Consider the following 27,733-nt stretch of genomic DNA (forward strand, 5'->3'; position numbering starts at 1 on the left):
TTCTTCTTCTTCTTCTTCTTCTTCTTCTTCTTCTTCTTCTTCTTCTTTTTCTTCTTCTTCTCTCCCCCCCTTCCTCTCTCTCTCTGTCTCTCCCCCCTCCCTCTCCCTCTCTCTCCTCTCTCTCTGCTGTACGAGGACACAACAAGAAGGTAGCTGTCTCCAAGCCAGGGAGAGAGCTCTTCCCCCAAACCAAATCTGTTGGCACCCTAATCTTGAACTTCCTAGCCTCCATAACTGAGAAATAAATGTCTGTTGTTCAAGCCATGCAGTTTGTGGTATTTGTTACAGTAGCCCGAACTGACTGATACACTCTGGAAACCTAATTCTACTCCTTGGGGATTAGTGGTCTTTGCTTGTTGAGGGTTATGACTGGAATTGGAATCTTTTCCCAACTATTTTTGCAAAGTGTGTCTCTCTTGTTATATGTGGTCATTGAAGTTTCTCTTTCATTGCGTCTCTGTTCAGCTAGTGAACCGACAAAGATGTTCTTAGGAATTGGGTCTTGTCTCTTTGAATTCCCTCTGGCTGGGAAGCCACTTGGGCTTATCGTGGCTGAAACCTCTATGCCAGCCTCTCTGCAGTCAAAAGCAGCATAGAACTTCTAGAAAACAAAATGTTAAAATTCTGTGTTATACACTTCCTACTTTTTGGCATTCCATGTCTCTCTTTAAATGAAATGAAGACAAGTTGGTAACCCAGTTTTGATTTCAGGAGTTTGGTAGAAGCTACTTGCTGAGGTAATTGGTCTGGTTGTGTTTTCATTGGCATCTGTGAGTAACTGGTATTGCCTCTGTTCAGAGGTTGGAAAATGGCACTCTGGAATGACAGTTTGGCTCTTCACAGTTGAGCCAAGTGTAGCTCAGCACTTTGAGGACATTTCCCATTGTGTTCCTAGTGTACATGATTGCTAAGTTGGGTAGGATTGTGCCTACTATTTTTTCCTCCCTATCCTAGATATTCTGATTGTTTTATTCTGATGTGTCTCTGATATGTAGATTTTTTAGAACAGGCTTTTAAATTACATACCATAAAATTTACTCACTGTATGTAAACAATTCAATGATCTTTAGTAAACTTACAGAGTTGTACAAACAAGACTGTAGTCCAACTTTTAGGACATTTCTATCCCTCCCAAAAGTCACCTCAAGCCCTTTGGCAGTCACTCTGTTCTTGCCCTGCCTAGGTCACCACTGATCTAGTCTTTCTGTGTAGACTTGTCTTTTTAGAGAGTTAACATATGTCTGGCTTCTTGCACTGTGTCATGTTTTTGAGATTCATCTCCATTGTAGGATAGATCAGTACTTTGTTACCTTATATTTCTGTTCTTCTTTTCTCTTTCCTTTTCTTTCTTTCCTTCCTTCCTTCCTTCCTTTTCCTTCCTTCTGGCTCCATGCCTACTTTAAATGGGCTTGGACTTACAACCCTGAGATCAAGAGTCTACTGACTAAGCCGGCCAGGCGTCCCATTAGTTTGTATTTCTGACCAATACTCTGTTATATGATCTATCACATCTTGTTTGTCCATTGACCAATTTTGATGGACATTTTGTTGTTTTGTTTTGTGTCCATTATGAATAGTGCTGCTATAGACACTTGTGTACAAGTGTTTGCATGAACATTTGTTTTCATTTCCCTTGGGTAGGAAATTGCTAGGTCTCTCTTTAACATTTTGAGAACTTGACCAATTGTTTTCCAAAGTGGCTGTGCCATGTTTCACCTCCCCACCAATAATGTTATGGGGGCTCCAGTTTCTCCACAACATCACTAACACTTGTTATTGTCTGCTTTATTATTATAACTGTCATAGTGGGTGTGAAGTGGCGTCTCATTACACAATCATTTTCCTAATGATAATAAGCATCTTTTCATATGCTTTTTCCCCATAGATCTATTTTATTTTTAAATTCTTTGACCATTTTTTTATGTGGTTGTCTTTTTATTATGGACTTTGTAGGAGTTTTATATATTCTGGGTAGAAATCCCTTTATCAGATACATGATTTGAAAATATTTTCTCCCTTTCTGTGGATTGTCTTTCTTGAAGGTGGTTTTTGAATTACAGAGGATTTTAATTTTTTTCTCCAATGAATCAAGCACAATTTATTTTAGAACTAAAAGGACAGACTGAGTAAAAGAAAGTTTTATCCTAAACTTTCCCAATAGAAATTTTCTCCCCAGACTGCATGTTACCAATTTTAAGTCCCATCAATGGTCTTCATACTATTCATAGAGGATGTACAGGTTGTGTCGTTTCCTTAAAGAGTCAAGTTTGAAAATAATATTTCTACTTTTTGTGCTTTAGAATTATTTGTAAGTAATCTCTGTGCCCAACCTGGGGTTTGAACTCACAACCCCAAGATCAAGAGTTGCATGCTCTACCTACTGAGCCAGCCAGATGCCCCACTTTTTGTGCTTTAGAACAACTCTCAAAACATACTATTATGCTCCCAGCTCATAACTGTTCAATTCATTCTTTCTTCTTGAAATAACTTAGAGCAAGAGAATCATTTACTTTGTACATTTTCAAAAACAGAACTTGTCCGTTTTCTCTCCAGTGTTCATGGAGGGAAAAACTAGTCCAACCCAACAGATGAGCAAAAAGTCTTTTTCCTATTTTGGCTTCTCTGGTTTAAGTGACCAGAGAAAATCATTAGCTGTTTTTATTTTGGTTTCGACATAATAGCATCTATAGCCTTTTCTTCCTCCGAAGCCAACACTGGTCTTTCACATTCAAAACATGAACATTTCAGAGCTTTGCAGTTTTGTGCCTTCAGATACTGCCCAGCCAACTCAAGGGGAGCACACCTCGGAAGACAGAAGACCCTCCCAGGTCCTCATTCTCCTCCGCTGCTCCCTCCCCTCACCCTCAGGGCACCATGATACGCAGGCCCGATTGCTTGTGCCTTGCACACAGATGGGGCCCAGACCTGGCTGGACACAAGGCCAAAAGATTTTAAGTTTGATGAAGACCAATGTACCTGGTTTTTTGGGGGTTTTTTTTTGTTTTTTTTTTTTTGTTTTTGTCACTTGCCTTTGGTGTCATATCCAGTTCATTGCCTAATCCAGAGTCACAGAGGTTTATTCTTTTGCTTTGTTCCAAGAGTCATAGTTTTAGCTCTTCTGTTTAGGTCCCTGAACCACTTGGGGTTCATTTTTGTGAATGATGTGAGAAATGAATCAAATTTCTTTTTTCTTTTCTTTTTTATTTTATTTATTTATTTATTTATTTATTTATTTATTTATTTATTTAGTATGACGCTATTCAGTGATCTCAGCAATATTTGTTGAAAGATGGATGTTTCCCCACTGAATTGTCTTGTCATCCTTGTCAAAAACCAGTTGACCATAAGGATAAAGGTTTGTTTCTGGACTCTGAGTTCCATCTCATTAATCCACGCTGTAACCTTTCGCCAGTACCACACCATCATCATTGTCATGACCGTGTAGTAAGTTTGCACTCAGCAAGAGTCCACCAACTTGTTTCTTTTTCAGGATTGTTTTTGTCTATTCTGGGTCTTTTGTGTTTCCATGTGAATATTGGGATAAACTAAGGGCTTAACAGTGCCCTAACTGGGAGAATTAGGGAGGTCTTGTTACCACCCCCGCTAGAGGTGCGCCCCCCTGCACCCGTAAGGTTTCCGTTGTTACCGCTGGCTCTTCATGTGGCCTCCTGTACCGTAATCTCATGCTTGGGGAAGGACCCTAGTGCAGCAGGTAAGGGTGGATGTCCACGCCCCCCCCCCTTTTTAAATTGAAGTATAGTTGGTACACAAGGTTACATTAATTTTCAGTGGATAGCATATCGGATAAGTTGATACTTGATGCTGTGCTCACTACCAGTGTAGCTACTGTCTGTCACCATCCAACACTATTATAGTATCGTTGATCATACTCCTTGTGCTGTATCTTAATTTACCCCTATGATTTATTCGTTCCTTAACTGGAAGCCTCTATCCCCCACTCCCCTTCACCCATTCTGCTCCTCACCCAACCCCCCTACCCTCTGGCAACCATCAGTTCTATGTATTTATGGATCTGTTTCTGCCTTTTCTTTTTCTGTTTATTTGTTGAGTTTTTTAGATTCTGCATATAAGTGAAATCATGTAGTGTTTATCTTTCTCTGTCTTATTTTATTTAGCATAATACTCTCGCGGTCCATCCATGTTATTGCAAATGGCAAGATTTCATTCTTTTTTGTGGCTGAGTGATATTCCTCTGTGTGTGTGTGTGTGTGTGTGTGTGTGTGTGTGTGTGTGTGTGTATCACGTTTTCGTTATCCATTCCTCTATGGGTAGACCCTTGGGTTACTTTCATAGTTTGGCCATTGTAAATAATGCCTCAGTAAGCATAGGGGTGCATATATCTTTACCACTTGTGTTTTCATTTGCTTTGGGTAAATACCCAGTAGTGAAATTATTGGGTCATATGGTAATTCTATTTTTAATTTTTTTTTTTAATTTTTTTTTCAACGTTTATTTATTTTTGGAACAGAGAGAGACAGAGCATGAACGGGGGAGGGGCAGAGAGAGAGGGAGACACAGAATCAGAAACAGGCTCCAGGCTCCGAGCCATCAGCCCAGAGCCTGACGCGGGGCTCGAACTCACGGACCGCAAGATCGTGACCTGGCTGAAGTCGGACGCTTAACCGACTGCGCCACCCAGGCGCCCCTATTTTTAATTTTTGACACACCTCCATACTGTTTTCTAGAGTGGCTGCACCAGTTTGCACTCCCAGCCAACAGTACAAAAGGGTTCCCCTTTTTCTGCATCCTCACCAACATCTGTTGTTTCCTGAGTTGTTAATTTTAGCCATTCTGACAGGTGTGAGGTGGTATCTCATTGTAGTTTTGATTTGTATTTCCCTTATGATGAGTGATGTTAAACATCTTCTTATGCTTATGTGTCTGTTAGCCATCTGGATGTCTTCTTTGGAGAAGTGCCTAATCAAATCTTCTGCCCAGTTTTTAATTGGGTTGTTTGTTAGTTTGTTTTGGTGATGAGTTGTATAAGTTCTTTATGTATTTTAGATATTAACTGCTTATCAGATGTATTATTTGCAAATATCTTTTTTCCATTCAGCAAGTTATCTGTTTGTATTATCAGTGATTTCCTTTGGTGTGCAGAAGCTTTTTATTTTATGAAAATAAAAAATGAAACAGTTTGTTTTTCACTTTTGTTTCCGTTGCTTAAAGAGACATGTCCACAAATATGTTACTAAAGCCGATGTCTAGGTGATTACTCTGTGTGTTTTCTTTTAAGAGTTTTATGCATTCATGTCTCACATCTAATCCATTAATCCATTTTGAGCTTATTTTTGTGTAAAGTGTAAGAAAGCGTCCGATTTTATTCTTTTGCATGAGGCTGTCCAATTTTCCCAACACCATTTGTTGAAGATACTGTCTTTTCCCCATTGTATATTCTTGTGTCCTTCATCATAGATTAATTGACCTATAAGTGTGGGTATATTTCTGGGCTCTCTATTCTGTTCCTCTGATTTGTGTGTCTGTTTTAGTGCCAATACCATACTGTTGTGATCACTGTCACTTTGTAGTATATCCTGAAATCTGGGATTGTGATAACTCCAGCTTGGGTCTTATTTCTCTAGATCACTTTGGCTATTTGAGGTCTTTTGTTGTTCCGTACAAATTTTAGTATTATTTGTTCTAATTCTGTGAAAAATGCTCTTGGTGTTTTGATAGAGATTGTATTAAATTTGTAAATTGCTTTGGGTAGTATGGATGTTTTAACAATATTAATTCTTCCAGTCCGTGAGAATGGTATATATTTCCATTTCTTTGTGTCATCTTTAATTTCTTTCATCAATGTCTTAATAGTTTTCAGAGTACAAGTCTTCCACCTCCTTGGTTAAATTTATTCCTAAGGTATTTTATTATTTTTGGTACATCTGTAAGTGAGATTCTTTTTTTCTCAATTTCTCTTTCTGCTACTTCGTTATGGCTATTCATACTCTTGAACTACTTCTTGCTTCAGTTTTGGAAGGTTGTGGTTTTTGAGTGTTTTGTCTGTTTCATAAAAGTCCAATTTATTGGTGTGAAATTGGGTATGGTATCCCCTAGGAGCCTTTCCAGGGCTAAAGGCTCTAAGGTGATGCCTCCATCACTCCTGATGTTGGTGATATGCATTTTCTTTGTTTTATTTTGGATCATTTTTTGTAAGGGTTTTTTTTTTTTTTAATTATTTCAAAGAACCAACTTTTGGCTTTTTTAATATTTTCTTTTTTTCTGTTTTAGATTTCATTGATTTCTGCTTTTCTTTTATTCTACTTACTTTGGGTTCAATTTATAACTTTTTGAGACAGAAGCTTAAATCGCTGATTTTAAATCCTTCTAAGAAGTTTTCCAACATCCACTGAAAGCTATAAATTTTCCTCATGACTGCTCCACTTGCACCCTGCCATTTTTTGCATATTGGTTTGTTTCACTCACTTCAGATTTTTTTTGATTCCCTTTACTTAGAATCGTATTTAATTTCCAGATATTTGAGGATTTTCTATTAGCCTTTTGTCATTAATTTCAAATGTCATTTGTTTGAGGACAGAGGATATGCTCTGTATGATTTCAATACTTGAAATTTATTGAGATGTGTTACATTTTTTTAATGTTCTGAATACACTTTAAAGAGTGTATTCAGCAGATGGATGTTGGTTCCATAAATATCAATCAAGTTGAGTTGTTTAAATAGTGTTTATATTCTTACTAATTGTTTTTGTCTTCTTGCTATATTATGGAGAGAAATTTGTTAAAACCTACAACTGTGGTTGTCTATTTCTTCTTTTAGTTTTATCAGTTTTTGCTTAATGACTTTTGAAATTTTGTCAGATATACTTGTTTAGTATTCAGTCTTTTTGTTGGATTGGTGGATTGTTGATGGATTATTATGCATTGTCTGTCTTTATCCTTGGTAACATCCTTGTCTTAAGGTTTACTACTGGCACGATGCATCTTTTTACCAATACCTTTGCTTTTGACATGTCTGTGCCCTTATATTTCACAGTCTCTTGTAAACAAGATATAGCTGTGTCTTGTTTTCGTTTTTGAATCCAGGCTGACAATCTGCCTTTAAATTAGAGGATTTGGTCTATTTACATTTAATATAATTACTAATATGGCTATATTTAAGTCTACCACCTTGATTATTTTCTATTTTTTCCATTTGATCTTTGTTCCTTTGCTTTTCCTTTCCTGCTTCTATTTTTTTTTTCATCACAAGATAGATCTCATGGTGTTATTAGTGGTTATTTTACAGCTGTACCGTCTGATATGGTAGGCACTAGCCACATGTAATTAAGTTTAAAATTCAGTCCTGCATTAGGAGCCACACTGTAGATGCCCAGTAACCACATGTGCCTATTACCATATTGGACAGACAGATTACTGCAGAAATTTCCATCCGATGGCTCTCTACAGATTCAGATCAGGATTTATTTGGAGTCAGAATCACCCAGGGTCAAACCTGAAAAGAGCAACATTTTTCAGAAGACATGTGTTTCTTTTCCTTTTTATTTTTATTTTAAAAAATTGTTTTTAAGTTTATTTATTTATTTGTAGAGAGAGACAGAGAGTGCCAGCAGGGGTGAATCAGAGAGAGGGAGAGAGAGAATCCCAAGCAGGCTGTGCACCGTCAGCACTGAGCTTGACTGGGGCTCAAACTCACAAACTGCGAGATCATGATCTGAACCAAAATCAGGAGTCAGACACTTAGCTGACTGAGCCACCCAGGCACCCCAGAAGACATGTGTTTCTATTGTGGGCTTATTACTGATAGCTTTGTGTCTGTAGACAGAAGAGATATGCTCTTGGCCTCGGTTTTCTTTTCTAAAACACGGGGTAGTAATTCCTGCTCTTCTGCTTCATGGAGTGCTTGGGTAAAATGTAGCCCTGTAAAATGGCTAAGTGCTGTATGAAGGCTAAAGCAGTCTTCAAGAAAACGCACTGAAACCCCGTTGACTGTTCTGTGTTTTGTTTGGTCTTTTAGGTTGCTGACAGAGCTGGAGTCCCCTTCCTGGTGGCCCTTTAGCTCCAAGCTTTGGAAGATGCCATCAGAAACAAAGCTTAAGGGGGACGCTTCAACGGCTAGTCCCAGAGCTCTTGGGAAGGAAGGGGTAGTGGTCAGAATTCCTGCTGTTGTCTCCCAGAGAACAGCATCCCATGTCAAACCAGGGAGTCTCACTGTCCTAGTGTCTGGACTGGAAATCCATGATTCGAGTTCTGTGCTCATGCACAGGTTCGAAAGAGAAGACGTGGATGACATTAAGGTTCACACGCCCTATGAGATCAGCATCCGCCAGCGGTTCATTGGGAAACCTGACATAGCCTATCACTTGATATCTGCCAGGATGCCAGAGGCCATCCCCGTTTTGGAGGTGCAGTTCAGCAAAAAGATGGAAGTGTTAGGAGACGCCCTGACACCCAGCAGCACCAAAACCTCCTCCCCAGCAGAGAAGGGCTGCTCCATGTGGCACACAGGTGAGTGACCGCTGGTACAGGCCCTGCACAAGTCTCCAGAATCATGGTCAAATGCAGCATGCCTGTGGCACGTCCGTCATTTGAGGCATTGCTTGGAGCAGCTGCTGGTTTCCAGGCACCAGCAACTGTGCATCTGTTAGCAGGTGAGAACAACTTCGGGCCTCTTTCCTTAGTTCCTACCACCTCGAAGTGGGCAAGCCCCAGACTCAGGTGTACCACACACTCAAATGGGAGCCAGGCAGGTTTCTCCGGAGTCTGCTTTCTATCCAGAACAGAGGAGGGCTCCAGGGTAGGTGTTTTCACCTCTTTCCTCTGTGGGACTTAATTGACACTAACATGCCGGCTCTGCACCCCCGACCTGGGCCCATTCCAGGAATGTATCTGGGAATCAGAATCCTGGACAACCGTGCAGATACGTTTTGTGGGTTTGTAGGCCTTGGCGAGGGCCATGGAGTCCTCCCGTGTGTCTCCATGGAGAGCGTGGGGCTGGACGTATGCCTTTGGACAGCCTGGGACTACCTGACTCCTCAGGCTCGCCTTCCTGATGGGTGTCAGGTAACATCTTGGTCACGTCTTTAGTCTTTTTTTTCTTTTTAAAAATTTTTTTTACACTTATTTATTTTCTTTCTCTTTTTTTTTTTCAATATGAAATTTATTGTCAAATTGGTTTCTATACAACACCCAGTGCTCATCCCAACAGGTGCGCTCCTCAATGCCCATCACCCACTTTCCCCACCCTCCCACTCCCATCAACCCTCAGTTTATTCTCAGTTTTTAAGAGTCTCTTATGGTTTGGCTCCCTCCCTCTCTAACTTTTTTTCTCCTTCCCCTTCCCCATGGTCTTCTGTTAAGTTTCTCAGGATCCACATAAGAGTGAAAACATATGGTATCAGTCTTTTTCTCTATGACTTATTTCACTTAGCATAACACTCTCCAGTTCCATTCATATTGCTACAAAAGGCCGTATTTCATTCTTTCTCATTGCCAAGTAGTATTCCATTGTGTATATACCACAATTTCTTTATGCATTCATCAGTTGATGGGCATTTAGGCTCTTTCCATAATTTGGCTATTGAAAATGCTGCTATAAACATTGGGGTACCAGTGCCCCTCTGCCTCAGCACTCCTGTATGCCTTGGGTAAATTCCTAGCAGTGCTATTCCTGGATCATTGGGTAGATCTATTTTTAATTTTTTTTTCAATATATGAAGTTTATTGTCAAATTGGTTTCCATACAACACCCAGTGCCCATCCCAAAAGGTGCCCTCCTCAATACTCATCACCCACCCTCCCCTCCCTCCCACCCCCCATCAACCCTCAGTTTGTTCTCAGTTTTTAAGAGTCTCTTATGCTTTGGCTCTCTTCCACTCTAACCTCTTTTTTTTTTTCTTCCCCTCCCCCATGGGTTTCTGTTAAGTTTCTCAGGATCCACATAAGAGTGAAACCATATGGTATCTGTCTTTCTCTGTATGGCTTATTTCACTTAGCGTAACACTCTCCAGTTCCATCCATGTTGCTACAAAGGGCCATATTTCATTATTTCACGTAGTACTCCATTATGTATATAAACCACAATTTCTTTATCCATTATTCATCAGTATTTTTAATTTTTTGAGGAACCTCCATACTGTTTTCCAGAGTGGCTGCACCAGTTTGCATTCCCACCAACAGTGCAAGAGGGTTCCCATTTCTCCACATCCCCTCCAGCATCTATAGTCTCCTGATTTGTTCATTTTAGCCACTCTGACTGGCGTGAGGTGGTATCTCAGTGTGGTTTTGATTTGTATTTCCCTGATGAGAAGTGACATTGAGCATTTTTTCATGTGTCTGTTGGTCATCTTGATGTCTTTTTTGGAAAAGTGTCTATTCATGTCTTCTGCCCATTTCTTCACTGGATTATTTGTTTTACAGGTGTGGAGTTTGGTGAGATCTTTATAGATTTTGGATACTAGCCCTTTGTCTGATATGTGATTTGCAACTATCTTTTCCCATTCCGTAGGTTGCCTTTTAATTTTGTTGATTGTTTCCTTTGCAGTGCAGAAGCTATCTATCTGGATGTGGTCCCAATAGTTCATTTTTGCTTTTAATTCCGTTGCTTTTGGAGATGTGTCAAGTAAGAAATTGCTGCGGCTGAAGTCAGGTTTTTTCCTGCTTTCTCCTCTAGGGTTTTGATGGTTTCCTGTCTCACATTCAGGTCCTGTATCCCTTTCGAGTTTATTTTTGTGAATGGTGTAAGAAAGTGGTCTAGTTTCATCCTTCTGCACGTTGCTGTCCAGTTCTCCTAGCACCGTTTCTTAAAGAGACTGTCTTTTTTCCATTGGATATTCTTTCCTGCTTTGCCAAAGATTAGTTGGCCATCCTTTTGTGGGTCCAATTCTGGAGTCTCTATTCTGTTTCATTGATCTGAGTGTCTGTTCTTGTGCCAATACCATGCTGTCTTGATGATGACAGCTTTGTAGTAGAGGCTGAAGTCTGGGATTGTGATGCCTCCCGCTTTGGTCTTCTTCTTCAGTATTACTTTAGCTATTTGGGATCTTTTGTGGTCCCATACAAATTTTAGGATTGCTTGTTCTAGCTTCTAGAAGAATGCTGGTGCAATTTTGATTGGGATTTCTGGAATGTGTAGATTGCTTTGGTAGTGTTGCCATTTTAACAATATTTATTCTTCAAATCCATGAGCATGGAAGGTTTTTCCATTTCTTTGTATCTTCTTCAATTTCCTTCATAAGCTTTCTATAGTTTTCAGCATACAGATCTTTTAACATCTTTGGTTAGGGTTTATTCCTAGGTATTTTGTGATTCTTGGTGCAATTGTGAATGGGATTAGTTTCTTTATTTGTCTTTCTGTTGCTTCATTATTAGTGGATAAGAACGCAACTGATTTCTGTACGTTACTTTTGTATCCTGCGACTTTGCTGAATTCATGTTATCAGTTCTAGAGCCTTTTGGTGGAGTCTGTTGGGTTTTCCATGTACAATATCATGTCATCTGCAAAAAGTGAAAGCTTAACTTCATCTTTGCCAATTTTGATGCCTTTGATTTCATTTTGTTGTCTGATTGCTGATGCTAGAACTTCCAGCACTATGTTAAACAACAGCGGTGACAGTGGACATCCCTGTCGTGTTCCTGATCTCAGGGGGAAAGCTCTCAGTTTTTCCCATTGAGGATGATATTAGCTGTGGGCTTTTCATGAATGGCTTTTATGATGTTTAAATATGTTCCTTCTATCCTGACTTTTTCGAGCGTTTTTATTAAGAAAGATGCTGAATTTTGTCAAATGCTTTTTCTGCATCAATTGACAGGATCGTATGGTTCTTTTCTTTTATTAATGTGATGTATCACATTGATTGATTTGCAAATGTTGAACCAGCCCTGCAGCCCATTAATCACAAACATAAGCAACCTTATTGAGAATGTGGTAATTGCAGGGGACTTTTTTTTTTTTTTCAACGTTTTTATTTATTTTTGGGACAGAGAGAGACAGAGCATGAACGGGGGAGGGGCAGAGAGAGAGGGAGACACAGAATTGGAAACAGGCTCCAGGCTCTGAGCCATCAGCCCAGAGCCTGACGTGGGGCTCGAACTCACAGACCGCGAGATCGTGACCTGGCTGAAGTCGGACGCTTAACCGACTGCGCCACCCAGGCGCCCCTGCAGGGGACTTTAATACCCCACTTACAGCAATGGATAAATCATCTAGACACAGGATCAATAAAGAAACAAGGGCCCTGATTGATACATTGGATCAGATGAACTTCACAGATATATTTAGAACTCTGCATCCCAAAGCAACAGAATATACTTTCTTCTCAAGTGCACATTGAACATTCTGCAAGATAGATCACATACTGGGTCACAAAACAGCCCTTCATAAGTATAAAAGAATTGAGATCACACCATGCACACTTTCAGACCACAATGCTATGAAACTTGGAATCAACCACAGGAAAAAGTCTGGAAAACCTCCAAAAGCATGGAGGTTAAAAACGCCCTACTAAAGAATGAATGGGTCAACCAGGCAATTAGAGAAGAAATTTAAAAATATATGGAAACAGGGCGGCTGGGTGGCGCAGTCGGTTAAGCGTCCGACTTCAGCCAGGTCACGATCTCGCGGTCCGTGAGTTCGAGCCCCGCGTCGGGCTCTGGGCTGATGGCTCAGAGCCTGGAGCCTGTTTCCGATTCTGTGTCTCCCTCTCTCTCTGCCCCTCCCCCGTTCATGCTCTGTCTCTCTCTGTCCCAAAAAAATAAATAAACGTTAAAAAAAATATATATATATATGGAAACAAATGAAAATGAACATACAACAGTCCAAACGCTTTGGGAAACAGTGAAGGCAGTCTTGAGAGGAAAATACATTGCAATGCAGGCCTATCTCAAGAAAGAAGAAAAATCCCAAATACAAAATCTAACAGCACACCTAAAGGAAATAGAAGCAGAGCAGCAAATACACCCCAAACCCAGAAGAAGAAGAGAAATAATAAAGATCAGAGCAGAAATAAACAACATAGAATCTAAAAAAAACTGTAGAGCAGATCAATGAAACCAAGAGTTGGTTTTTTTGAAAAAATAAACAAAATTGATAAACCTCTAGCCAGGCTTCTCAAAAAGAAAAGGGAGAGGACCCAAACAGATAAAATCATGGGGGAGCCTGGGTGGCTCAGTCGGTTAAGCGGCTGACTTTGGCTCAGGTCATGATCTCACAGTCAGTGAGTTCGAGCCCTGTGTCGGGACCTGTGCTGACAGCTCAGAGCCTGGAGCCTGTTTCAGATTTTGTGTCTCCCTCTCTCTCTGCCCCTCCCCAGTTCATGCTCTGTCTCTCTCTGTCTCAAAAATAAATAAACGTTAAAAAAAATTGGATAAAATCATGAATGAAAATGGAATTATTAACCAATCCCTCAGAAATACAAGCAATTATCGGGGAATACTATGAAAATTATATGCCAACATACTGGACAATGTGGAAGAAATAGACAAATTCCTAAGCACCCACACACTTCCAAAACTCAAACAGGAAGAAATAGAAAACTTGAACAGACCCATAACCAGTGAAGAAATTGAATCAGTTATCAAAAATCTTCCAACAAATAAGAATCCAGGACCAGATGGTTTCCCTGGGGAATTCTACCAGACTTTTAAAGCAGAGATAATACCTATCCTTCTCAAGCTGTTCAAAAAAATAGAAAAGGAAGGAAAACTTCCAGACTCATTCTATGAAGCCAGCATTACTTTGATTTCCAAACCAGAGACCCAGCAAAAAAAGAACTACAGGCCAATATCCCTGATGAATATGGATGCAAAAATTCTCAACAAGATACTAGCAAATTGAATTCAACAGCATATAAAAAGAATTATTCACCATTATCGAGTGGGATACATTTATTTATTTTTGAGAGACAGAGCGTGAGCAGGGGCGGGGCAGAGAGAGGGAGACACAGAATCAGAAGCAGGCTCCAGACTCTGAGCTGTCAGCACAGAGCCAGACGCAGGGCTTGAACTCACAAATCGTGAGATCATGACCCTAGCTGAAGTTGGATGCTTAACCGACTAAGCCACCCAGGAGCCCCATGTCTTTAGTCTGTATTTTTGTCTCTGTGAATGATTGTGAGAAGGCGTGTCTCACACCTTTTATTTGTTTTGTTACCTCACAGGTTTGTCTCTGTGGACCGCCTATCCCGTTTGTTTTTCTACCGTGCTCTTTCTTCATTTGATCTGTAGTAGCACCTTATTTTTTGTAGATATGTATCCCTTGTTGACTTCAGGGGCTACCAGTACCTCTCCCAGATGGTCATTTTCCACCACAGAAATGTTTAATGTTGCTTTGGTCACATCCACCATGTTTCCCCTTCAGTTTGTTTTTGAGTCCAGCTTAAGAAATCCCAGAGTCATAAAGTATCGTATTTTCTAATACCGGTGTTATATGTGATCTTACTTCTATAATATAGCAATTTTTCTGACAGGCCAGTAGTCCTTCCTTATTAACTTTGATTGCCAGGTGTCTGTTAAAGTAAGAGACATGTTTTTACTGTCCTGGTCTTTTTTCTCTGAAGTGATTGATTTCAGTGCTAATGTATAACCAATTTCCCTAACACATGAATATTGTGATGTTATTCTAAATGGAAGTTTCAAGAAGAAATGTGCTTAAAAATAGACCTGGTCCCATAAATACCAAGACATTGGGAATGTTAACGTAAAAACTTAATTTAAAAAACGTATTTTCTTGGTGCACCTAGGTGGCTCGGTTGGTTGAGCATCCAACTTCAGCTCAAGTCGTGATCTTGTGGCTCATGGGTTCGAGTCCCATGTCAGGCTTGCTGCTAACAGAGCCTGGAACCTATTTCAGATTCTGTGTCTCCCTCTCTCTCTGCTCCTCCCTTGCTCGCATGTGTGCACACTCTCTCTCTCTCTCAAATAACAATAAAACATTTTTAAAAAATGTATTTTCTTGGCGCTCCCAGATTTTTCTTTGGCCCCTCTCTCAAGGCCAGACTTAGAAGCCCATGACAGGGCCAAAGAGGGTGACCAGTACGAGCCAGCATAAGACCCTGACCCAAGGGGCCTGGGCAGTGAGGGGAGACCAAGAACATGGTGCTGGGCACCCACAGCCCTTGTCCTCGTGGGGCTCCACCACATTCGTGGTTCGTGGGCTTTCTGTTAGAGCTGGCGTCTTCAGAGACAGGACATGGCTCAGGGGCCAGAGCCCTGCGGCCAGGGTTTGGATCAGGAAGGGCACCAGCCAGGGCTGCTGACCACGGGCCAGACGTCTTCCTCCTCAGGGAAGCCACAGTCACCTACCGTCAGCCATGTCCGCACACACCTCCCGAGCAAGGTCCAGATTCGGGTTGGATTGAGTGATGGGGCCTGTGTTCGTGGAGTGAGTGGAGCCATATCAGGATGACACATGAGTTTTCACCTTAGGGCTAACATCAGCCTGTGCAGATCAAGACATGGAGTCCTCCCTTGGGGAGGCCACCCTGCCTGCCTGTGAGCTTCTGCAGGTGGTGAGGAGGGAGCTGGGGAAGGAGCTACAGGCCCCGGTTGTGAGCAGAATGGTGTCTGACTTGCTGTGTGTCTCTGCTGTTGGCTGCAGCACCTGAGGTGGAGACCATGGCTGGACATCTCCAGCTGCTGTTGTGATAGAGCCTGTGGCCAGAAGGTGGCAGTGTAGTCACGGGACCCAGAGGAACTTCCCGGAGATCTCTGCAATCCTGTGCAGTGTAGGCGGCCCAGCCAGCGGCCCGGCCGGCCCAAGGTGTCTCCAGGGGCTTCGGGAGCCCGGACGACACAGGTGGGCAGCGTCCACCTTGGGGGAAAGCAGTGGAAAAACTGCTGTGTTTGCCTAGCTTCCAGCTTGGGGACAAGCTGCGAGGAGGGTACAGAGTCCCCGTGTCTCAGACACCGATTCCCCTGACGAAGTGATGCTCACACACTGTCGCTCTCCCAAGTCTGCGTTTTGTCCACATTCCCTCATGCCTGCTGTCCCCAACTGCGTGTGGTATCCCATGGGATGTGTCTGTGTGGAGGTTGGCACGTTGTCTTATGTTGTCTCATGATCTTGGGTTGACAGGTTTCAGGAGGACTTAAGAGCAAGGCCCATGCATAGTGTTTTACAGAGTTTTGGGTACTTACTTTCATCTTTGCCAACTGGTCACCTTCTCTGACTGCCTATTTAAGAGGCCCTGGTCACCTGCTCACTCACCAAATGGAGATCTTACCCAGTGCCTGCCCTCAGTGCCCCCTTGGCTGTCCTGCTTCCACACTGGGACATGTGCTCTGGACCAGACCTTAATGACCGCATCTCCAGCACCCAGGACGGGCCCGGGTGTCTAACAGTACACACATCTGTGTGACAGTAATGTCCCTGTGCAGGATCGCTCATTTAAGACTCTGGCTCCAGGTGGTAGTCTTGATCCCAGGGCGCAGGGACCACAGTGACCACAGACAGACCCTCACCCGTGTGGTCTCTAGGCCACGGGAACCATGCTACCACATATACCCTCCCTGTGTGGTCACTAGGACACAGGTACTCCCTGACCCCAGTGGACCCCCTGGAAGCTGTGTGGCTCTGACCCACTTGATCCCCTCCAAGGACCCATGGGTCCGAGCTGTGTGCTCTATAGTTATTCATGTTTGCAGAGTATGGTGTTGTGGTTGTAGTTAGTGGAGACTGCTCTTTCCCTCGTTTCCACTCTGTCCTGTGCTTCCTGCGTAAGCAGGGGCGGGAGCATCCTCTGATGTTCTCTGGGCCCATCCCTCAGCCATCGTTGAGGTGTTGGGGTCCCAGGGACAAGGAGAATGACCTCTGGAGGCTCCGCTCTGCTCCCAGGTGCAGCTGCTGGGCCTTGCTCTGGGCACACAGTGAGGCCAGGTGTGCGTCCACAGCTGCCCCTCCCAGCCCAGTCGTCGTTCCTAGAAAGTGAAATCATCCGTACATTCCCTTGTACTTTGAACGATTTGTGCTGATTCTGTTTAACTGAGATAATTAATGACTTCAGAGACAGAAACTATTTTGTACTGAAATTGATTTTTCTTCGGAGATATTTCAGAGCATTGAAGTCACTGAGTCAGTGACTCAGGTCTCAGTACAGAGCACGGGGGTGCTAAGCTCTGTGTGGATCTGCTGACCCCATAGCTCTTCATGAAAAATAGCCCTGACTTAGTATATTCCAGGAAGAAAAATTCTCTGTTTTGGCTTTCTGGTTAAGTAAAAACCCCTTTTGTTACACATTCAGAAGAGGTCGGCAAGCCCTCTAGAATACAGCTGCAGGTGTGTGAGCAGCGGTGGAGGCACACAGTGTTGGGCCCCGTGGGCTGCAGTCTTGGACACGCCGGCTGGAGAGGCCCAGCTGGAGAGTGCAGGGGCGGCACGGGACTGCCGGTGTGCAGGTGGAGTGATGTTGGGACAGGTGACGAGGAAAGGTGGTTGCTGCTGGTGTGGCCAAGGGGGGGTCACATCGGTGTGATGTGGGACGGGAGCCCCAGGGGACCGGGGAGTGGACACCGAGGAAGAAATTTGCCATAGAACTGCACTCACTGTGTTCTCACTGATAACTCTGTGACATCACGTGTGTCAGCTGGCTTTCTTTTAGTCCAATAACAGCTGTAGACCAGGTTTTCTGTTTTGGCCTCCATTCTTCCAGCCGGGCTCTGATGCTGCTTTTTTGTGGCCCACTTCAGAAAAGTGCTTTTCGTTATGTAACATTGTAGGTGGTGACATCTTTGATCACGTTAAGGCCAAACAGCACTGAATTGCGGCCTATGGAAAGTTCCTTGCTAATTAAAAGCCCTGAGGAAGTTGGAGGAGGATGGGGCTTTGGAGATTTTAGAACACAGGTTGTGAAAGCAATTTCATTGGTTGCAGTCAGCATTTATTTTATTAAAAATGTTTATTTCTTTTGAGACACAGAGAGAGAAAGAGAGAGAGAGAGAGAGAGAGAGAATCCAAGGTAGGCTCTACACTGTCAGCACAGAGCCTGACATGGGGCTCAAACTCACAAACCACAAGATCATGACCTGAACTGAAATCAAGAGTTGGATGTTCAACTGACTGAGCCACCCAGGTGCCCCGGCTTTTTTTTTTTTTAAAGAATGGAGTAGAAAACCTGATGTGTGTGCATGGTTTTGTCTGGGAGGACATTTGGACCTCCTGGATGAGGGTGTGGTGTTCTCCATGGACCCACTACTCATGGGACACACACACGGTATGCACACACCTGCACAGGGCCTCCTCCAGCAGAGGCCAGCCAAGACCCAGGGTCTTGCCTCCACGCAGCCCCCGCTCTGCCCATGCATTCCTGAGTGCTCTCTGTGTGGCCTGGGCCCCTTTCCTCTGCAGGACCCTGAGAAACCTGTGTCTTGTCCTCGCCCAGCCTGCACTTGTCCTGGATGAGGCCGTGCTTCCTTTGCTCCTCAGGGAGGATGACTGTGTAAGAGTTATGTGGAGAAACTCAAGTAGCAGGGGAGTCTGTGTATGTGTGGAGCTCGCCCCAGACCAGCATCCTTCTTCCTTTCCTGACTGTGCGTTCATCCGGCTGCTATGATGACTGCTCACCACCTCTGGGGTGGCCCTTCTGCGCCTCCTGTCCCACAGAAGCCAGAGATGCTGGCATCCAAACAGCTGACTCTCGTCCTGTGCACTTTCTGCTCTGCAGCTCCCTAATATAAACGTGGCTATGCCACGTACCTGGATGCTTTGCATGATGGAGAAGGGCAGACCACAGACCCTGACCGATGCCCCAGGGCTGCAGATGGAGGTTGGTTGCACCCCATAGGAGGGCCTGTCTGCCCTTCCGCTCCTCAGGAGTTCACCGGGCGCAGGTGTTGGGGGACGGGAGACACCCCTGAGCAGTGCCGGGCCACATGTAGCGCTCTGACTCACCCCCAGCTCGGCACGGCTGCACACTCAGCTTTGCTTGGCCCAAGCTGCTGGCCATTTCCTGTGCTCTGGAGAACCACAGCGTTGTGTGGGGTAAGACTCGGTGCTGCAGTTTCCAGCAGGGGATTTCCTGGGCGTTTCACCAGGGGTCAGCACATGGTACATCTGATACTCCAAACGTATGGTCTTTTCCCCCAGAGAAGGATAACGACCACTCGTGGGCCTTTCTTCAGATGTTAGCCACAGAACCAGACCTTGACTCTCCAGTCAGAGCAAGGCTAAGGGAGCAGCGTGGACCTGGGGTGGGAGTGAGGCTCGGGCAGCCCCCACCCAGCCCAGCGTAGCAGAGCTCAGGGACAGGGCCCTGCCACACCCACCTCCCCAGCAGGCACAGAGGCTGTGGACCAGTGCGTGTGTGAGAGAGCCCTGATGGCCCTCGAGCCCTCAACATCAGTCCGTGTAAAGTTCTGAATGTTCTTGGGTCATTCGCACCTCCAGGAAGATGTCACGGCTGTTTGACTTTCCTTTCCAGCGTCTGGGCTGATGGACCGGGCCGTGCACCACGAGCCCTGCCCAGGCAGCCAGGACGGCCAGCCACTCCAGCTGCAGACGACCCAGCCGTTCATTTCCGAGGGGGACGCCCAGGAACTGAGACAGGTAATGTGCGCTCCTGGTGCCGTGGCGCCTGCAGACATCTCCCTGCTGGTGTACATGGGCCACCGTGCATCTTGCTCTCTGCAGATGCAGAGAGCAGAGAAAGAGCGGTGCTTGTTCTGGGTCCTTGCACTTGGTGACGTGCAGACACGCCAGTGGGCCTGTACACACACGGTCTGCCTGTGGCCGCTCCTGCCTGTTGTACATGTGCAGATATGTGCATACATGTGTACTGGTTTGTGTGCACTGTGTGTGTGTGCTCTGCGTGTGTCTGTATATGTGCATGTGCTTTGCGTGTGTCTGTGTGTGCCTGTACTGCGTGTGTGGTGTGTATGCATGTGTCTGTGTATGTCTGTGTGTGGGCTGTGTGTGCATATGCTGTGTGTGTGTCTGTCCATGTGTGTACTCTGTGTGAATGTGCTGTGTGTCTGTAGGCCCATGTGTGTCTGTGTGTGCATGTGCTGTGTGTGTATGTGTATGTCCACATGTGTGTGCATGTGTCTATGTCCATGTGTGGGCTGTATGTGTGCATGTGCTGTGCATACGTCTGTGTGCGTGTGCTGTGTGTATCTATGTATGTCCACGTGTGTGTGCATGTGCTATCCATGCATCTGTGTGTATGGTGTGTGTGCATGTGTCTGTGTATAGGCTGTGTGTGCATGTGCTGTGTATATGTCTGTGTATGTGTGTGTGTGCATGTGCTGTGCATGTGTCTGTATGTCCGTGTGTGTGCTCTGTGTGAGAGTGCTGTGTATGTGTCTATGTCCATGTGTGTCTGTGTGTGCATGTGCTTTGTGTGTGTATGTGTATACCTACATGTGTGTGTGTGCTACGCGTGTGTATGTGTATGTCTGTGTGTATTCTGTGTGTGCATGTGCTGTGCATGTGTCTGTGTGTATGCTGTGTGGGTGTCTGTGTATGTCTGCGTGTGTTCTGTGTGTGCATGTGCTGTGCATGCGTCTGTGTGTGTGGTTATGTGTGCATGTGTCTGTATGTGTGTGGGCTGTGTGTGTGCATGTACTCTGCGTGTGTCTGTGTATGTCTGTGTGCATGTGCTGTGCGTGTGGTGTGTGTGCATGTGCCGTGCCTATGTGTATATCTGTATGTGTTCTGTGTGTGCATGTGCTGTGCATGTGTATGTGTATGTCTGCATGTGTGTGCATGTACTCTGCGTGTGTCTGTGTGTTCGTGTGCTGTGTGTCTGTGTATGTCCGTGTGTGTTCTGTATGTGCATGTACTGTGCATGCGTCTGTGTGTGTGCTATGTGTACATGTGCTGTGTGTGTCCATGTGTTTGCTGTGTGTGTGTATGTCTGTGTGTCCATGTATGTGTGCATGTACTCTGCATGTGTGTATGTCTGTGTGCATGTGCTGTGTGTGTGGTGTGTGTGCATGTGCTGTGTATGTCTGCATATGTGTGCATGTGCTGTGCCGTGTGTATATGTCCATGTGTGTGCTGTGTGTGCATGTGCTGTGTGTGTGTATGTCTGTGTATGTGTGCATGTACTCTGTGTATCTGTGTATGTCTGGGTGCATGTGCTTTGCGTGTGGTGTGTGTACATTTGCTGTGTATGTGTCTGTGTATGTCTGCATGTGTGTGCATGTCCTGTGCACGTGTATATGTCTGTGTGTGTGTTGTGTGTTCATGTGCTGTGTATGTGTACATCTGCTGTGCATGTATGTGTGTGTGTGCTGTGTGTGCATGTGCTGTGTGCATGTCTGTATGTCCGTGTGTGTGTGTATGTGTGTGTGCAGGTGCCCCACAGGGGTGTGTACAACTGAGCACACTCACCCACATTTCTCTCAAGGGCTTGACACTGGATTCTTGCCTCTTTTTGTCCAGAAGTAGAACTTTAAACAATATTAGATGGAAATATTTTAATTTGTCTTCCTATGTTATTGCTGGACAATAGTGATTTAACTTTTTCCTTTTTAAGTAATTTTGAAGCAAATGCCTAGACATCATGCATGTGCACGTTGTAGACGTGTCAGTGCACGTCTGTAGAACGTAAGAACTGGTAGAAACCCCACACCCTGCCACGCTCACCTGGGTTCACCAGACATCAGTCCTCGTGTTCAGGGAGGTGTGTGTGTGTTTGTGCCGCTCAGGACCCGCACGCGGCGCCACGCAAGACACTCAGCAAAGCGCCTGCGTGTGTACAGCTTCTCTCTGCCCTTCCCGTTCGCTTCATGGTATATTTGTAGAGAAAACTTGGATTCCCTGGTTCATAGCTAGACACTTTGTCAGACTCAGGCTCTGCTTTGGAGAGGCTATTCCGTCAGTGGCACCTCACTCTTCCACCAGGGCACACAGGAAGACCGTTCGTCTTTTAAACCTGTTTTTAAAGAAGTCCTATTGATGCATCTGCAGAGGCACGGTCTCCTTTAAGCTGGGCCATTTCCTCCTTGGAAAAAAGGCATTCATCTTTGCTGTGGGATATTTTAAATATGCATGAGCTGTCACTCTTTCCCCTGGTCTAACTTAGTCACTTTCAGTAATGACACATAGGAACGCTGCTTTCTAGCTGCAACCACAAATTCTGCAGGTTACTGACTACTCCTTGTGACCCGCGTATTGACTGCAGAACACAGCTTCAGGCCTTGAGAAACCCTTATCCTATAACAGACAAGTCCCCGTTCTCCTGAGAGAGGATGAGAGCACACAGGCCTCAGGCTGGGGGGATCGGGGACCCTCTCCCACCCTCCTATGAAGGCATCCCACCGTGTTGTGTTGAGGCCGAGGCAGGAGCGTGACTTTTTGATAGGAAGTGTAGGGATTTCATCTGTTGGTTCTGGTGGCGTCCATGTGGTTTGAAAGGCCCCTTCCAATTTCAAACCAGCAGTCTGTTCCCTAGGTGGTAGAGGTCAGGATGTGAGTAGGATGGGCTCCCATGCCCTCCTTCCCCATGAGACACTGCGTCCCTGGGGTTAGTCCTGACCGTTGTCCACAGGTGACCAAGCCGTGAGTCAGGACGCCAGTTGCAGGGCGGGGAAGCAATGACCCCTGGGTAGTGGGGCTGGGGAGCACTGCAGGAGAGCAGGGCTCTGCACCAGCCAGCTGCCTCCCCCCCTGCAGGGAGGGCCCAGCTCCACAGGACCTCGTCCTCTAGAGGTGAAACACATGTTTCATATTTAGACAAGAATTCTTAGCTGTAGTTGAAGCTCAAGCGAAAGTAGGAATGAGGTAAATTTCTGGGGAAAACAGAAATGCAAGACCCACCCCCCCAACCCCCCTCCCGTTCAGCTGTGGTTTCTGTGGCAGATGCCGTTACAGTTGTTACGTGGAAAGCAGTTCGGATGCTGACAGAGACGACCGGCTGTGGTTTCCCCGGGGCCAGCGTGCTCAGCGCAGTGGGCCAGCTCTCACCGCGGCGGCCACTGTCCACGGGGACTGGAAGAGGCACCGGATTCCCTGGACGGGTTTGGCAGAGCGCCGTGAACCATGTCTCGCGTCTGATGCGCTGGCCTTTCCTGCCTTGGGACTGCGGCCTGTTTGTCAGGACAGCAGTGTCCGCTGCCTGCTGGATGCAGTTCTCCCCTCGCTGGGAGTTTTCTCCATCATGTCTTAACCCCCACTGCCCTGTCTGCTCCTGATCTAGCTTTCCCTGTTGACCGTGGTACAGGGACCGCAGCCTGACGTGTAGCCACAGACGTGGCAAAGGAGGGTTCACCACATGCTCCTGCCCTTCCTATAACGGGGTGCAGGGTGAGGACCTGGGCTGTGAGCTCACGGTCCCCATTCTGGGGGTGGGGGTGAGGACCCGGGCTGTGAGGTCACAGTCCCTGTACTGGAAGTGTGGGGTGATGAGGACCCGGGCTGTGAGCACACGGTCCCCTTTCTGGGGGTACAGGGTGAGGACCCGGGCTGTGAGCTCATGGTCCCCATTCTAGGGGTGCAGGGTGAGGACCCGGGCTGTGAGGTCACAGTCCCCATTCTGAGGGTGTGGGGTGAGGACCCAGGCTGTAAGGTCTCGGTCCCCATTCTGGGGGTGCGGGGTGAGGACCCGGGCTGAGGTCACAGTCCCCATTCTGGGGGTGCAGGGTGAGGACCCGGGCTGTGAGGTCACGGTCCTCATACTGGGGGTGAGGGGTGAGAACCCGGGCTGTGAGGTCACGGTCCCCATACTGGGGGTGAGGGGTGAGGACCTGGGCTCTGAGGTCAGTCCCCATACTGGGGATGCGGGGTGAGGACCCAGACTGTGAGGTCACGGCCCCTGTTCTAGGGGTTTGGGGTGAGGACCCGGGCTGTGAGGTCACGGTCCCCGTACTGGGGGTGCGGGGTGAGGACCTGGGCTGTGAGCTCACAGTCCCCATTCTGAGGGTGTGGGGTGAGGACCCGCACTATGAGGTCATGGTCCCTGTACTGGGAGTGTGGGGTTATGAGAACCCGGGCTGTGAGGTCACAGTCCCCTTACTGGGGGTGAGGGGTGAGGACCTGGGCTGTGAGCTCATGGTCCCCTTTCTGGGGGTGCGGGGTGAGAACCCAGGCTGTGAGGTCTCGGTCCCCTTTCTGGGGGTGCAGGGTGAGGACTCGGGATGTGAGATCCCGGTGAGATCATGGAGGGGCATTGGCGTAGGCAGGCAGGCAGGCACCTTGCTGGACTGGGCTCTGCTCGGGGACGGGAACTGCTGGTGTCCTTGCTGGCCAAGAGGCTGGATTCAGTGCCCTGAGCTGTTTGGAGTGACTGCTGATGTTTGAGCAGTGGGTGCTGAACTCATTTCAGTTTTCTACCCTTCCCCCTGCCCATTCTCTTACTGTCCTGTATCTTCCCCTGAACCCTTCCAAGTCATTTTCATCACTTATGGGAAAAGCAGTGCTGCTTTGTGGGGTATGGGAGGTTACGATGCCACTCGTATTTATGGTTTTGATGCCAGTCCAGATACTACTGGTGAGTTAGGCCCCTCTTTTCAGTATCTGTTACTTTGTAAGTTATTAAAAATGCCCTGACATCATGTCCTGTGTCACTTGTGTGAAACCATAAGAAGAGCCTTGGAAACCTCTGACATCCTTGACCGTTGACATCTCAGTGAGAAGACAGGTGTCCTGGGATGGGCCCTGCACTAGGAACTAGGGTCCTGGCTCTGGCCCGCCTACTGCGGCTTCATGCCCTCCCTCCTATGCTGCCCCCTGAAATCGCTGGCCATGGTGATCGGCCCCAGGGCATCGCCAGGACGCAGCTGGGCTTTGAGGAGGGGCAGCTCCCTTGCAGTCTGGGTGGTTGGGAACGCGTTGTGCCCCTTCCACTGCCCCGGAGACGTGGATGGGGAGGCAGTGCCGCAGACAGATTCTAGAATGTGCCAGCCCCAACTAGAGCAGCTGCTGGGCTGTGTGGAGGGAGGAGTGCTAGAGACAGGAGCTCAGGGAGGGAGGAGCATGGTTGTGGGGGTGGGGGGAAAGGGGAGTAGCATGGGAGAGAGGAGCTTGAGGAAGGAGCTCAGGGGCAGGAGCAGAGGTGAGGGGGCGGAGCGCAGGACAGGGGACTGCAGGAGTGGGTAGGGTCAGGAGCAGGTATTGGGGAACAGGAGCAGGGGCTATAGAGCCTGGGTTGAGGGCAGGAGCAGGAGTGAGGGGGGCAGGAGCTGGCAGGGAGCAGGGTGGAGTGTGGAGTGGGGTGGGGAGGACAGGAGGTGGGGGGAGCAGGGTGGAGCGTGGGGTGGGGTTGGGAGGGCAGGAGCAATTACGAGGGAGGGTAGGAGCTGGGGGGGGGCAGGGTGGAGCGGGGGCTGGGGTGGGGTGGGCAGGGCAGGAGCAGGGGGAGCCAGGCAGGAGTGTATGCTTTCCTCTTGCCTCAGCTCCAAGGGAACCCCCACACCTTAAAGTGCAGACATTTCAGGATGGCGCACCTCAGCACTTTACCCTGTGTGTGCTGTTGTAGTGAACACTCATCATGTAAGTGTGCGGTTGTGTCCAAGTCCCGTACAGTGTCAGCTCCTGGCCGTGGCCCTCCTGTGCTGCTCCTTGAGGTCACCTGCTCTGGGAACCTCCTTCAGGTGCAGTCACCTGTGTGTCCATCCACGCTAGGCTTTCCTCGCTGCACACCGAGCTTTCCGGCCGATGGTCTTAAAGCACCTGCACTTTCCTTTCTGCAGCCAAGTACACGGTGTGTGGATGGCCCACGTGTGTGCATTCACTGTGTCTGTATGTCTGGGCCCCACTGCCACTCCCAGGTCCCAGGGTCACTCCCCCTGTAGTATTTTCCACACACTCCTTCCCACGCTGGTGTGGGGAGCTGTGAGTCCTCCTGCCTCAGTCTCCTTCTCCAGGGTTGCTTTGGCCCTGAAGGGCTCGTTGCAATTCCAGACAGATTGGAGGAGGGATTGGAGATTCCTCCTCCTTCTGGGGAGGAAGAAAGGCTTCTGGAAATTTGACACGGATTGTGGTGAATGTGTAGGTCACTTTGGGATGTACCGCCATCTTGCAGCCCAAGAACACGGACACCCTTCCCTAGTTAGGTCTTGAACATGTCTCCGTGTGGGATGCAGGTCTTGGGCCTTTACCTCTATTTTCTTGCATTCTGGGGTGAGTCCTACTTGGATCCCATGGTGACCTGATGGTGAGCTGGTGCCCGGGGCCCCCCCTAGTCCTGGGCGGCGTTCCGTGTGCCTGCCCTGCCTGGACCCTGAGTTGGACATGCTGGTCGGCCCACTTTGAGGGCTGAGGGATCCCTGAACGCAGCTGCCCATGTCTCACTGTCGGGATAGGATCCTGGTGAGTCCACTTCTCCACCCACTGCACAGGGAGGCAGTCTTGAGGAGGGGCCTCCCTAGAAGAGAACCCTGTGCTGCTGTCCACAGACAGCCCTCAGGGCCTCGAGGAATGCAGCAGAACGGACGAGGTGGGACATGGGGGTGGTCTATGAGTGCTGAATGTGACAGATCGTAGCCTAGAATGTTCTTTACAGCCTCCAGAGCTTTGGCTGTGCTGGAGGCCAGTGTTTCCCTCTTTACCTTCTCTGTAGCATATTAATGGCCCCAACTGGAAGAACTATTTGGACTTGCAGACAGCTTGATTTATCCCAGCTCTGTTCTTAAATGGTTACTAATTTCTCACTGCAAGAAAATTCACAGTTTTTCAGTGAGTCAGCTTAATAACAAGATCAGGGCAGACAGTCTCACTAATACTAAACTCACTTTAGGTGCTCAATATTGATGTAGTGGTACTCTGAATCCTGGGGTTTTATCATGAGGCAGAACAAGGCATTTTCTTCTTCAGACGGTGAGTTAGCACATTGCAGATGTGCACACGTGAAGGTCCATCCTTCTGTGCTCTGTGTCCCTCCCCTGCCACAGTGATGTGGTCGGAGCCGGAGGCTGGACAACCAGGGCCCTGGAGGCTCACAGCGGAGCTGGGCCTCTGCCTCCTCCCTCTGATTCTCACACCTTGACAGCTTGTGGTAAGGGGCTTACATTGAAACACACGTGTTTGTAAGTGGACCTTCCTTGCTGGATGAGCTGTTTTTCCATCATTTATTATAAACAGAATGAGAGTGTCATCTGCACCACTATCTCACAGTCCGTGGTGTCGGGAGGTACAAGCCATCCTGGCATATGGCCAGTACAGAGAGAGCACAGTAACTTCTCTGCCCTGGGGACCACGTGGCGCCACCCGCTGCTGGCCCGAGCCATCCAGGCATCTCTCCTGGTTGTTGAAGCTGCCGAGCGGGCCCAGTGACCTGCCGGAGGGGACCGAGCTTTCCCGGCAGTGCCCGTTCGTGTCTGTCTGTGCCTCGCCTGTGCTGTGTGCACCGTGTGTTTCTCTGTAGTTTACGAAAGTTGCTTCCTCCCAAAACTCAGTGCGCTTTTACTCAGGTCATTTCTGTGTAGGTTCACATGTGTCCAGGAAGATGGCTTGTCACTGGGGCAGGGACCTGAGGACGAGCCGTGGAGCCGGGTTGAAACAGTGCCCAGGGATGGCTCCTCTGAGCGGCCTGCTGATCCTTCAGAGACTGGCAGCATGAGACATTGCTGACGAGACAGCTTGTCATCCTGCGCCACAGCAGTAACAACTGTTCAGGTTTGGCCAGACTTGCTACTCCCCATTCTTTCCACCCTGTGTTCTGTGGAATGCACATGGTGCCGCTTAGTGTCTCCAGCCCCTTTCTTAAAGGGAAAGAACACCACACCAGCATGCGAGGCGCACTCTTAGCCTGACAGTGTCCTCAGTAATTTTATTGGCAGACATGGTGGCTGTAAAGGGCACTCGTATTTCTGCAGTATCAGTTCA

At 47.0% G+C, this 27,733-nt stretch overlaps 1 protein-coding gene across 3 annotated transcripts in view; it reads left to right on the top strand.

The window, feature by feature from the left end:
• The window catches only part of SNAP47 (synaptosome associated protein 47), a 51,218-nt gene that overhangs the window by 20,548 nt on the left and 2,937 nt on the right, over nt 1-27,733 (top strand). The window contains exons 3-6 of one of the 3 annotated variants that reach the window (XR_005784404.1): nt 7,994-8,484; nt 19,389-19,513; nt 22,772-23,571; nt 23,762-23,789. Coding sequence is in view for 1 of the 3 variants with exons in the window: in XM_040454403.1 (XP_040310337.1) it covers nt 7,994-8,484; nt 19,389-19,513 (616 nt within the window). In the remaining 2 variants the exon portion in view is untranslated. Of the gene's footprint in view, nt 1-7,993; nt 8,485-19,388; nt 19,514-22,771; nt 23,790-27,733 lie in introns of all 3 variants that reach the window. The other 2 variants (XR_005784403.1, XM_040454403.1) reach the window with 2 other exon arrangements.

The sequence above is a fragment of the Herpailurus yagouaroundi genome, unplaced genomic scaffold (genome assembly GCF_014898765.1).
Source record: "Herpailurus yagouaroundi ecotype Mexico unplaced genomic scaffold, PumYag 212, whole genome shotgun sequence".
NCBI lineage: Eukaryota > Metazoa > Chordata > Mammalia > Carnivora > Felidae > Herpailurus > Herpailurus yagouaroundi.